Source organism: Schistocerca serialis, chromosome 7 (genome assembly GCF_023864345.2).
Source record: "Schistocerca serialis cubense isolate TAMUIC-IGC-003099 chromosome 7, iqSchSeri2.2, whole genome shotgun sequence".
NCBI classification, from domain to species: domain Eukaryota; kingdom Metazoa; phylum Arthropoda; class Insecta; order Orthoptera; family Acrididae; genus Schistocerca; species Schistocerca serialis.
In genome coordinates this window covers 587,959,448-587,971,698 of record NC_064644.1, presented here as the reverse complement: position 1 = coordinate 587,971,698, position 12,251 = coordinate 587,959,448, and the positions used below count along the sequence as shown (strand labels likewise).

The 12,251-nt window shown below is 39.0% G+C and overlaps 1 protein-coding gene across 2 annotated transcripts in view; it reads right to left on the bottom strand.

The window, feature by feature from the left end:
• LOC126412154 (multidrug resistance protein homolog 49-like) overlaps window positions 1–12,251 on the bottom strand; it is a 454,076-nt gene that overhangs the window by 59,300 nt on the left and 382,525 nt on the right. For both annotated transcript variants that reach the window (XM_050081614.1, XM_050081613.1), the window contains exons 18-19: window positions 6,766–6,969; window positions 6,289–6,530 (exon numbers count right to left, since the gene is read on the bottom strand). In XM_050081614.1, coding sequence (XP_049937571.1) covers window positions 6,289–6,530; window positions 6,766–6,969 — 446 coding nt within the window. The remainder of the gene's footprint in view (window positions 1–6,288; window positions 6,531–6,765; window positions 6,970–12,251) is intronic.

Genomic DNA, 12,251 nt, shown 5'->3' with positions numbered 1-12,251 from the left:
ATGTGTGTGTGTGTGTGTGTGTGTGTGTGTGTGTGTGTGTGTCTGTGTGTGTGTGTGTGTGTGTGTGTGTGTGTGTGTGTGTGTGTGTGTTTGTGTGCGCGCGCGTGCGCGAGTGTATACCTGTCCTTTTTTTCCCCCCTAAGGTAAGTCTTTCCACTCCCGGGATTGGAATGACTCCTTACCCTCTCACTTAAAACCCACATCCTTTCGCCTTTCCCTCTCCTTCCCTCTTTCCTGATGAAGCAACCGTTTGTTGCGAAAGCTTCAATTTCATGTGTATGTTTGTGTTTGTTTGTGTGTCTATCGACCTGCCAGCACTTTCGTTCGGTAAGTCACATCATCTTTGTTTTTAGATATATTTTTCCCACGTAGAATGTTTCCCTCTATTATATTCATAACTACTTAGAAATTATTTTCTTTTATGCAGCTAACAGCAATACGACAACAGACATCCGTTAAAATAAAAATCAAGACATCAGCACTCACTAAATATCATTTTTAGTATCATATTAAATATAAGGGCAAAATGTTTGTATTTTTGGCAGACACCTTTATATACAATGTAGGTGGCCAATATCTTTTGCACTATGATGATGCAGTCATTCCAAAGTGTGTATTGATCCTATCATTGCCTAGGTGACGGACAGCAGTGTGGCAAAGGGGGCAGCCATATTGCGCTGCTGCCATGACAACAGTGTCCATAGTGCCTCGACTAGGCAACAGATAACATTGTAGCAGAGAGGACAGCCATGTTGGGCCGCTACCATGGCAACAGCATCTACAGTACCTAGACCAGAGGTACACTTGAACTTGTTACATTATTAAATAACAGAAATAGGATATAAATAAGCATAAAGTAAACAGAATAAAGACAGGAAACTGTATAGTATATTATGAATGAAGTTAAGGCAACTTACTAACCTTCTTTTATAGGTTTGACGTTGAAAAGTTTTTTCTCATACTTTTTAATGTTTATTTATCTAACAGTGTTTTTTAAAATGAATACGGTTTCTTTACATTGTAATCTTAACACAAATTGTATTTATACTTCAATTTTTAAGCCTAGACATCTACCATTGGTCACTGCTGGTGGCATTGCTTACGCTCATGTGCTCATAGCTTGCTATATAAACCCAGACATAAGGTAAATTCCTTACAGTCTCCTGCCACACCTTGGTAGATGTGACGCCACCAGCAGTTGACCAGTGGGTAAAACATTATATTTATGTAATCCACTCTTTTAAGATGGTTATCATTAGTTTTGTCTAAGATATATATTGTAATTGCTGTGAATTGGCAAGAGGGCCAACCCACTAATGTAAGAGGAAGCCAAAAGGCACGTGTTTAAGCTCACGCAGGCTGGCATGAGGTCTGAAACAGGACAAGGAATTTAGACTAGAAAAAAAAGGATGTAGCTGGTGGAATACTTAACTTTAATCCAGTAATGTTGAATGTAGCTCTTGCCTGTACATTATTTACAATATCAATAGTAACTGAACATGGCGCCTTGCTACGTCGTAGCAAATGACGTAGCTGAAGGCTATGCTAACTATCGTCTCGGCAAATGAGAGCGAATTTTGTCAGCGAACCATCGCTAGCAAAGTCGGCTGTACAACTGGGGCGAGTGCTAGGAAGTCTCTCTAGACCTGCCGTGTTGCAGCGCTCGGTCTGTAATCTCTGATAGTGGCGACACGCGGGTCCGACGTATACTAACGGACCGCGGCTGATTTAAAGGCTACCACCTAGCAAGTGTGGTGTCTGGCGGTGACACCACAGTAATTTCACAGTATGTTTGCCCTGAAGATGGCCCCTGTGATGGGCTGAAACTGGTCATCACTAAATAAATAAAAAACGCAATTAAGACTGTTTTCTTAATACTGAGTCAACCTTTTTCTGTTTAGCCTCTTGGTAAGTCAGCCTGTCCATGACCTTGTACTTCATAATTTTCCTCTCCTTTTGGAGTACCACACAGTCCAGCAAGCAGGGGGAGTGGTGTGCTCCACAGTTGACACAGGTTGGAGGAAGGGCACATGGAGTATTCAGATACAGTGGACATCAGCAGTCTCTACCTGTGGCATTGGAATTGCACTGGAAAAACACATGCCTGTATTTCCAGCACTTAAAACACCACACAGGGGGGAGGGAGGTATCATTTTATGTCTCATTGGTATGCCATCATATTGACCTTTTCAGGTAATGGATGACCCTCAATGGCCAAGATGAAGGCACCAGTAGCAACCCTATTCTCTTTAGATCCCCTATAGACATGCCACAAGAAGTGAACACTCTGTAATTCTAAATTGGAGCATAGCTCATTGTCAGACTGCAACAGGAGGACTTGATGAAAAATAATCCCCTGGACTATGTTTAGGGTTTTATGGGGGGGGACCCAAATGGGAATATCACCCAGCTCGTCACAAGCAAGCAATGCCCATGAGTGGACTCGAGATGATGTCTGAATCAGGACTGACCCATTGCGTATTTTGGACAGCACCACCACTTTCCCAAACTTATCCTCTAGGTTTTCTACAAATAAAAAAAAAAATAAAAAAGACATGCCCTGAAATTGAGGGCAGCAATGCAAAAGCAGGAATACTGATCTTCATTTTCAAGTGTTCCTTTACTAAAGAAGACATACATGTACCACCCAGTTCACTTCAGTTCAAAGACAGCATTGTTAGTGGCATTGACAAACAGCTAAAATCATTAAAATTAAACAAAGCACCAGGGCCTGACGGCACTCCTTTCAGATTCTACACAGAATTTGCAGCTGTGTTAGCCCCATTTTAACTGTAATAAACCATAAATCCCTTGGGGGAAAAGTCCCTGCCTCCAGTAATTGGAAAAAAAGCACCGGTCACACCCATCCACAAGAAGGATAATGAAAGTGAGCCACAAAATTACCATCCAGTCGCACTCATTTCCATATGTTGTACAACCATAGAAAATATTCTGCACTCAAGCATAATCAGGGTGTATACGGCCCGGGACAACCGGGAGATCTAGGAAAAACCCGGGAATTTTTTCATCTGGGAGAAAACCGGGAAAAACCTGGGAATTGTCTAGAATTCCAGGAATTTTTCATTGTTTTAGTTTTCAGTTTTTTGTGATTTTGATTGGTAAGAACCAATACTCTAACAAAGGATATTACTGTATCCCGCTACTGCAGAATAATACTGCAGCAACAAAACATGAACGAGAGGAAAAAGAAAGAAAACTTAAATCGCAAAGGAAATGCACCATATACAACAACAAAACAGTGCTCATACAAGTGTCTGCCAACAGCAAAGTGTGCCAAAGGCTTTAGGAAGACTATGCAATGCTTTATAACAAAAAATTGCCTCCAATGAGCGTGACGAGACAACTGTTTAAATTAGATTAGTTTGAGCTGTTGCGGGTGGGCTCTTGAGCATGCGCAGTTGAGTCATGTATGAGTAATACCTTCTCCCGCTTCTGGTTACAGAGGTGTGCCTGGGCTCCACTACTTAATATTGCCCCGGTTCGGAAATATAGTAAATCGGGGCTGATGCACTGAGCAGTCTGAGTTGGGGTGGGGAGTCTCCACGTGACCAGTGATTTTGTTGTTTCCACTTTGTTTATTGCTCTCACTTTAAATGATAAACGGATTTTTGTGGCCGGACGTTATCAAATGAATTAAAATATGTTCGCATAATTACGGAAGGCTAAAGTATGTTATTAGTTCCAGATTTTATTTCCACCTTTCTGACAGTCAAGAATTAATCTCCTTACAGAACAATGAAGTTATTTTTGCCGGTTTGCTAATGAGATTTGGCTTAAAATTAATCTTTTCTGCTGAGGCAATCAATTTATTTGAAATGAAGTGTTTAATTTCACACTATTGGCTAGTTTCAACTGTTCGCTGCATTTCAAGTGCACGAATGGCTTTATGCCACACTAAAAAGCCAAACATGAGATAATACAGTACTGGTACTCAAAGAAAATTTACATACGAATGTGCATTTTAAGCCAAATTCTGCATTTTAGTATGGTTCACGAAATACCGACTCTCTTGAAGTATTGTCTGATGTCTTGTTTCTTTTATGACATATGTAAGATGTTTTAATGTTTTACACGTACGAACATATGGGCTTCCTGCGTCATCGTAGCTGCGCAAGCGCGGTGACGTCTTGTTATCTGGCACTCTCTTGCAACTGCTGAAACGAACCTATTTCCAACAGGTCGCGGGAAAATATTGCGAATGGTGGTATGAAAAGCGTTACATTCAAAGCAGATTTCCTTTTACGCAAGATGAACTATGTGCGAGAATGTACGATGAATTTCTTAAATCACAAACCGTCTGAATCTCATTTAAAAATCAAATCTTTGAGGATGACCATTTAGAAGAATTTTGAGCCCAGAAGGTCAGACATTTACGTCGTTATTAAAAATTTTACTGGCACATTTGTGTGATGTTCTTGAACTGTAAAACGCACAAAAAAATCAACATTATACGTGGAAGCTTAGCTTCTCTTCCATCTTATTAATCTTCGAGACCAATATTATATGTGAATGCTATGTATATTAATTTAAACCATTAACTCTTCTTATTTGTGTGTTCGCGCTACTGAAGAGTGATCTTGCCATTGGCTGACTACATCACGTGTCCTGTGCTGCCATCAGCTGGCGAGATCACATGACATGAGCTACGACTGTCTTACAAAAGCTAATCGCAATCTCGATTTTAAAGTTTTGGAAAGTAACATGCGGTGTTTGGTGGAATTCAAATTTATACCTTCATAATACGAAAATATTCAGCATACATGTTGCTGTACATGAAAGGTCTTTCAAAATGTGTTTTTCCCCTCTGAGTTTCATTTTCTAAAGTGCCAGGAATTTGTACTCCGGTATATAAAACCATAAACATTCAAAGGATTGATGAGTTTTACTGTGCCGAGGAAGAGCATACTTCCACTTAGAATGGAAAAAGTGTATTTTCACCTGGGAGAAAGTGTATTTTTAACCGGGAAATCCAGGAAAAATCCGGGAATTTTTTTTCCTTGTCCACGTATACACCCTGATAATGAGATGTCTCAGACAGAATGAACTCCTCCATGACAACCTGCACAGATTTCAAAAACACTGATTGTGCAAAATCCATCTTGCACTTTTCTCACATCACATCCTGAAAGCCATGGATCAATGACACCAAAGTGTGTACACAGAGACAAGGGGGAAAAAAAATTCTGGATTTTTCCTGATTAAAAACATCATTTCTCTACGTGAAAATTCACATTTCCCAGATTACGAGATACACCTGGTAAAGTATATTTTTTCCATGTTAAGTGACAATATACTTTCCTTTGCATCTGCAAAACTGTGAAGGTTTTATACACCTGCATAGAACTCCCCAGAACTTCAGGAAATGAAAACCATCAATAAATAGCACTTTTTGGAAACATCTCTGATGAGCAGCAACATTATGAAAATATAAACACGAATTCAACCAAATACAGCACAACAGCTTGCGAAGCAATGAAATCCTGAATGCGATGCACATTTGTCACCCACTCATAGCTCATGTCACGTGGTCTTGCCATCCAAATATAGCAGATATTCAGAGCATAGGGCATGTGATGTAGTCTGCCAACAGCAGCATTACTGTTAAGTAGTGCAAACACAGAAATATTAAAAGTTAATTGTGTAATTATATACATATAGTATACTTACACAAAATGAATCAAACATCACCTCACTACTGAAGTCACACTGCATCATGCACATCTCTGGCACATATAACTGGATAGATAAAAAATCTGCACACCAAGTGACAGCACGAGAAAACACATATAAGTTAAGGAAATGTGCAAGCTTTCGGAACCAATCACTCCTTCTGGCAGAAGGGCTGAAGGGGAAGGAAAAGGGATGAAGCAAAAGGACTGGTGAGATTTAGGAAATGGAGAGAGTTATGAAAAAATTGCCTAGAATCCAGGATCAGGGGAGACTTACCACATGGGATAATAAGGAAAGACTCCACTGACCCAGGTTCTGAGCGACAGTGAAAATGGGCGAAGATAAACAATTGCAGAGGAAAAACAGCTGAGTATACAATTTGAAGGCGGGGTTGCAATCAGATGTTTTTTGCAGTGATTAATGTACCTACGGTTAGTCGAATGTACAACTGATAAAAACACAAAATATTTCCCCATCCATTTCACATGGCAGAGTTATATGTGTTATCTACTTACACCAAAAAAAAAGCGATATACATAAATCATTGCCATATTTAAACATCATTTTTTGTCTTTTTTGGCAGAATCAATTACTTACTTTATGACATTTTCATACTGAAGTCCTTCATGTGCAACAAGGTAACCACCATAATACAGGGTAAACGCATATGTAAGAAATGGTCCACATTGCCCCAAAGCAAACACCAATCCTCTAACTCTGGTTTTTATTCTTGTAGTTTTATGGCATTCTGCAAGAGCTGCTGTGTATTTTTCCAAGAAGGTGATCTCACTTCCCAGACTGACCACTGTTCGAATACTGGAAATGGCTTCTACAGCAATCTGGAAAACACATACAGTTGATGAACAACAAATCATATTTCTGATCAAATTCAAGCAACACAAGAAATTTTGTAGTTGATGTTTCAGAAACATGTAGGTTTACAAATTAAAATTCATAGTTAAATAAACGCTGGTGACAGTCTTCGGTCAGACTTTCACTTACACAGTATATCTAGTTAAACTCTTCTTGTAAACACAAAGTTTCATTTTTATGTAGAGCAAACATTATCTTTACCTTTGATGCTCCTTCAAGGGCCTCCTTTTCATGAAGACCTTGCCCCCGCATATGTCGTGACTCCAGATAAACACCAATGAAGACAATAGGAACTGCAAGTACAGCTACAAGTGCAAGTTTCCAACTATAGTATACTGCAAGTGCAAATCCAATTACAAGTGTTGAAGTTGACTGGAGGATAGTGCTTATACGACTCCCTGTAGCCTGTGTAAAAACAAAATTTTATGATAGACACACTGAATGAAGACAGTTAAAAAATAACTTACATAATACAGCAGTCATCAATTTTTTAAACATATGTAATGAATTTTATTGGTGATATACTAATGCAGAGTGTGATAACAGCATTAATCTTTCACTTGTAATTGTTCTTCTTCCCTATATTTCTGCAAAAGGTTGGGTACTACTGCTTGTATAGTGGATCAATGTATATGTTGTATCCCATGGTGAAGGTTACAGCTGAGAAGAATAAGAGTGTGAAAAAGAGAAAACAGAAAGTTATGTTGGGTAAGATGGTAGATGGCAATTTATGTAATGACAGAGAAAAACCTAGACAAGCATTCCAAGATTTCCTTAAATGTTTGTATAGTTCAAGGTACGAATCAGAAACAAAGATAGTTAATAATGAAGATAATTACAAGTCATTCAGTATATGAAGTAGGGAAAGGCACCAAGAAATAATTGTGTTTCAATGCAAACTGTTAAAACTGGTGCATGGATATCATAACAGGGACCTAAAACATTATTTATGGAATGAAAGCAGACTAAGGCAGTGCCCCAACACTGAAACAATGCTGAACTAGTCTATTTCACAAAGAACAAAGACAGAAAATATTCACCAAAAATTAGTATAAACCATGTAGAAAAAATTAGATTTTAACCAGATGAAGAATACAGCTGGTTTTAGAGATAAAAATAACAGAACGTACCAGCCAATAGTCAAGAACAAAATTACAGAACAGAGCTACAAGTATAAGTTACCACTTTTATCAGATTTAACAAATCTGTACCAACACCACTTATATAAGGCACTGATTCATGTTATATTAGCCAAAGAAAAAATATTTTCACATCAAAGCTTCCATTAGAGTCTATAAGGATAGTCAGACATTCAGAATATAGAGAGGTGCAGGCAAGTAGATAATATATCACCAAAACTATCCTCAGAAACCCTAAAGGACCTCTCCAGATCATTAAACTGGGAGAAAGAAGAAGAAATGTGTGTTAACGGAAAATATCTGAACCACCTCAATTTTATGGTTGCCATTGTACTGTTTGCTTTGGTGTAGATAAGTTTTAACAAAAAAGCTAATTTAACAGAGCAAGTTTGAAAGTAAGCCTGAAAATCAATTATAGGACTGAAATAATGTAAGAAATGTATGTGGCAGTGTGCAAATGGCACATTAAAGCACTTGAGGCAGATGATATTACATACAGATGGTAGAAATTTTGATGTGACAAGACCACACACCAAGTGACAGCAGGAGAAAACACACATAAGGAAATGTGCAAGCTTTCGGAGCCACATGGAATAATGGGGTTACTGCTCAAATTCACTCAGATGACATTTTTACTCAACGTGAAAAACATGAGGAGTCACACAGTGTTGATTTTTGTTTGCTAGTAAAATCTCAGCTATTAACTGTGTTACATATAATTTTGTACTGATAAGATTTCAACAGTTTCATATAATCTATATTTATGTCACTAAAATGTACCAGGTTCCCTACGTTTTGTGTGTTGTATCTGCCTGGTAGCCGATTCCTTCACACACAAGCAGCCACCCTACCAGGACAATGTATGTAAGTGGCTCTCATCAACAATGAGATAATTTCCTCGTATGGGCTGTGCTGTCTACCAAGGACATCAGGTAGCATGCCTGTTGCATTAGAGTACTTCCAACAGGACATTATTTTATTATGCCAGGTCACGAGCCCTAATAGCGCCACACAGATATCCATCCTGCCCAACTATTTATGCCACTGCCGGACCATGCTAAGTGAGTTACGCCCACTGTCTCAAGTCACCAGTGCCAGCAGTCCCATCTGGCCACATCAGCAGTTCAGTCCCTGCTCTTTAAGTTGACAGTACCAGCAGTTTCATCTCAGCACTCCCCACCAGCAGATCATGTCCAGTTTATTGTGGTCTTCACCAGCAGTATGTCAATCATCATGTGCCAGCAGCACTGGTCCAGTAACATCCCAGATCTTCATGCTGCCGTCTACCATGACTCTGGTCCCCGTCATGTAGGTACATCACACAGGAGAGATATTTCTGTTGTATGTAGATTTGTGGATATTCATCCAAGGAGATTATAATTCAGTTCTGTTTTATTAATAAACAGTTATTCTTTCAAAGTGTCTTCAGTCACTCCTCAGTATGAGGATACTTCAATGGCAATGTGGTAATATGTTTTTTTCACTGTTGTTCTGTATCTGTCATTTTTCGTAGGGGAGGCATTTGCCTCTCACATGAGGGACACATGCGTTTGATGTCGTTTTCTCCCCTCTCATCTGCTATCCACTAGTGGTGATGAGCCTGTTTCTCATGTGTGTTGTAGTGTGTTTTAACATCGTCTTCTCCTTTCTCATCCATTATCCTTCCATGGCAATGAGTCTGGATCCATGTGTGTTAAAGTTAGTTGTTGTAGTTGACTTCTCTCTCCTCATCCACCATATAGTACAGAGGCAACAAGAATAAAGGTCTTTGAGTTCAAGTTGTGCATGTAGTTTTTCAGTAATCATCTGCCATAGCGGAGAATGGTGATGGGACTATTTTCATGTGTGGTTTATGGTTCTTGCTGTGTGTTAGTTTGTTTGCTGGAGTAGCATTGTGTTCCTCATTGGTTGAGAGGTTTCCGGGCGAATAGGATTTCGCTTGTGCGTGTTGTTTTTTTTTTTTTTTTTTTTTTTTTTTTTTTTTTTTTTTTTTTTTTTTTTTTTTTTTTTTGGATGGAGTGATTTTAATGTTGTCATAATCTGTATTCAGTGGTGTTAGTCACTTTCTACAAATCTTCCGACAGTATCTGTGGATCACTTTGGTTGTCCTCCATTCATGTGTTGTTGCCAATGGAATTATCTTTGTTTATTCTGTTGGTCTGTATCGTTTTCAGTGGTTATTTGGTGCCTTTTTCATATTTTTCACGATAAAGGATGACAGCCAAAACAGTTGCAGGATAAAAATTTATTAAAATTCTTGACCGAGGTTTCGGTATATATAAATATACCTTCATCAGAAGTAAAAAATCTAAAATTACATCATGGAATGGAGATTAATAAAACAATTGTGCCAAAGGCGTCATCAATAATTAAGAATTTTAATAAATTTTTATCCTGTAACTGTTTTGGCTGTCATCCTTTATCGTGAAGAATTTCAACAGTTGCTGTTCCAGCCATGTTTAAAATCTTTTTCATATTTTTATGGCAATTCAAGCCCCATGACAGGCAACATATTTTTGCTTATGGTTTGAGTCCTTTTACATTATCATGTATGTCCCATTGGTGGAGGCTTCTTTGCCTCACATCTTTCGGTAACAGGATCAGCAAATTCAGAAACTGCTGCAGGGTGTAATTCAGCTCTCTCAGGTTTCGGCTACTACAGCCGTGTCTTAGAAGGCTGCTCCTGCACTTGCACCAATTTATCAAGTGTCTGAAGATCAGAATGAAGAATAGGACCTGCACTGTCAACAGGTGGTGTTGCACCTCATTTTTCTTACTTTTTGCGAGTGCTCGGCCACTTCCCCCCCCATGGCATAAGATGTTTAAAAAAAATAAAATACATAAAATTTGATGTCTAATTTCTTCATGAGGATGTAGTCCGGTGTGTCTTGCCACAGACTTGATTTCTTTTCTGTAGTGTCTCATGAAAGGATCGAAGGCATTCCGGTCCCAGTTATCAGTAAGCGTGCAAGGCTGACATCTCTCAATTCCATACCAATCTTAATCTATTATTGTTCTCTGTATAATTTTATTCCATGATTCTATTTAGGAAGTATGCGTAATTTTTTTTTTTTTTTTTGTAGTCTTTTGTCCGCATGAGATGATGGCGCTGAGTCGTTAGACACACCCAGTAATCTTCTTTGTTTTTATTTTCTGCCTTCAAGATATAGTGCACTGTGTGCCCTTTTAGCCAGTTAACAGCATTTCTTTTCTTATTAGGATATGGCACTGCGTCTGGAGTCAGAAAATCTGCGGCGGTGAAAACGGTTGGAGATGTTCTGTTAATGGTTGCTAATTTCTGCTTAACTATATGCCATATGTACCTTACTCTTTTGCACACGAATCGGTGTTCTTCAGTGTCAAGAAGGTTGCATGACGTGCACAAGGGCGAATTTGTGAGATGTACAGCATGCAGTTTGGAATTAGTTGATATTTTCCTGTTGACTGCATTATACCAAGTTGCTTTCACCTTAGAGGGTAAGTTCCGATCGTGGATATTTTTCCAAATCCGATTGTGGATATTTTTCCAAACTGCAGACTAGTCGTTGTTGGGGTATTTGTTTTCAATAATATTTCCTTCCTTAGCTTCCATCAAATATGTATAGATGTCCTTTACTTTCGTCAGCTGCTGTTCTGAGAGCCTCGATGAGATATAGCTGTACTCAACGAGAAAAGTTTTTAGGTGACAAAGACCAGCTGATATATGCTGCACATCTATTGGTGGCTGCATGCTTGCTGGAGCAATTCCATTCAGCAAGTGGGCCATTAAGCTGTCGGTCATCTGTTTCCATTGCTTGCACATTCGACACACATATAACGCTTGTGACCTGTAACTGACATCAACGAGGTTTAAACCTCCTTTCCTAGTGGGGAGTGTTAGTGTATTGAACTTCACTTTGAAAATGTTGCCTTGGCTCACAAAGCTTCCTATCGCGGACAAAATTCTTCTGGCTATTTCTGATGGCATCGGGAAAGCCTGGACAACATAGTTAAGTTTGGATGTTATATACACATTTACTAGTGTGGTTTTCTGTATCTCGTCCAGTTGCCTCATACTGTTTCCTTGTAAAGATGCTCGTACGCTTGCAAGTAGTTTTTTATAATTGACGGCAATAGTGTGTTGGATGTTGCTCCTAAATTCAATACCCAAACATTTCAATGTGGATACTTCCATCAATTGACCCCGCTTTTGCATGCATATTCCTCTGCCTACGTTCATGATGCCTGACTTCCTTTTATTTAGTTTGGCGCCAGAAGCAAGTTCATATGTGTGTACAATTTGAAGAGCCTTCGCCACTTCATATTCATTTATAACCAGGATGCCCACATCATCTGCGTAGGTGTTGCACACTATTTTCTTGTCGTTTATACACAATCCTTGCAGGTGGTGTGTGCGTGTCGCGAGGAGAGGTTCTATTGCTATTGCGAAAAGGGCCATTGACATTGGGCAACCTTGACGTACGGATCCAGTCAATTCAATCTCTCTACTTAGTTGTCCGTTTATCATTATTCATGCTACACTGTTTTTCAAAATTTGTTGAATAATCC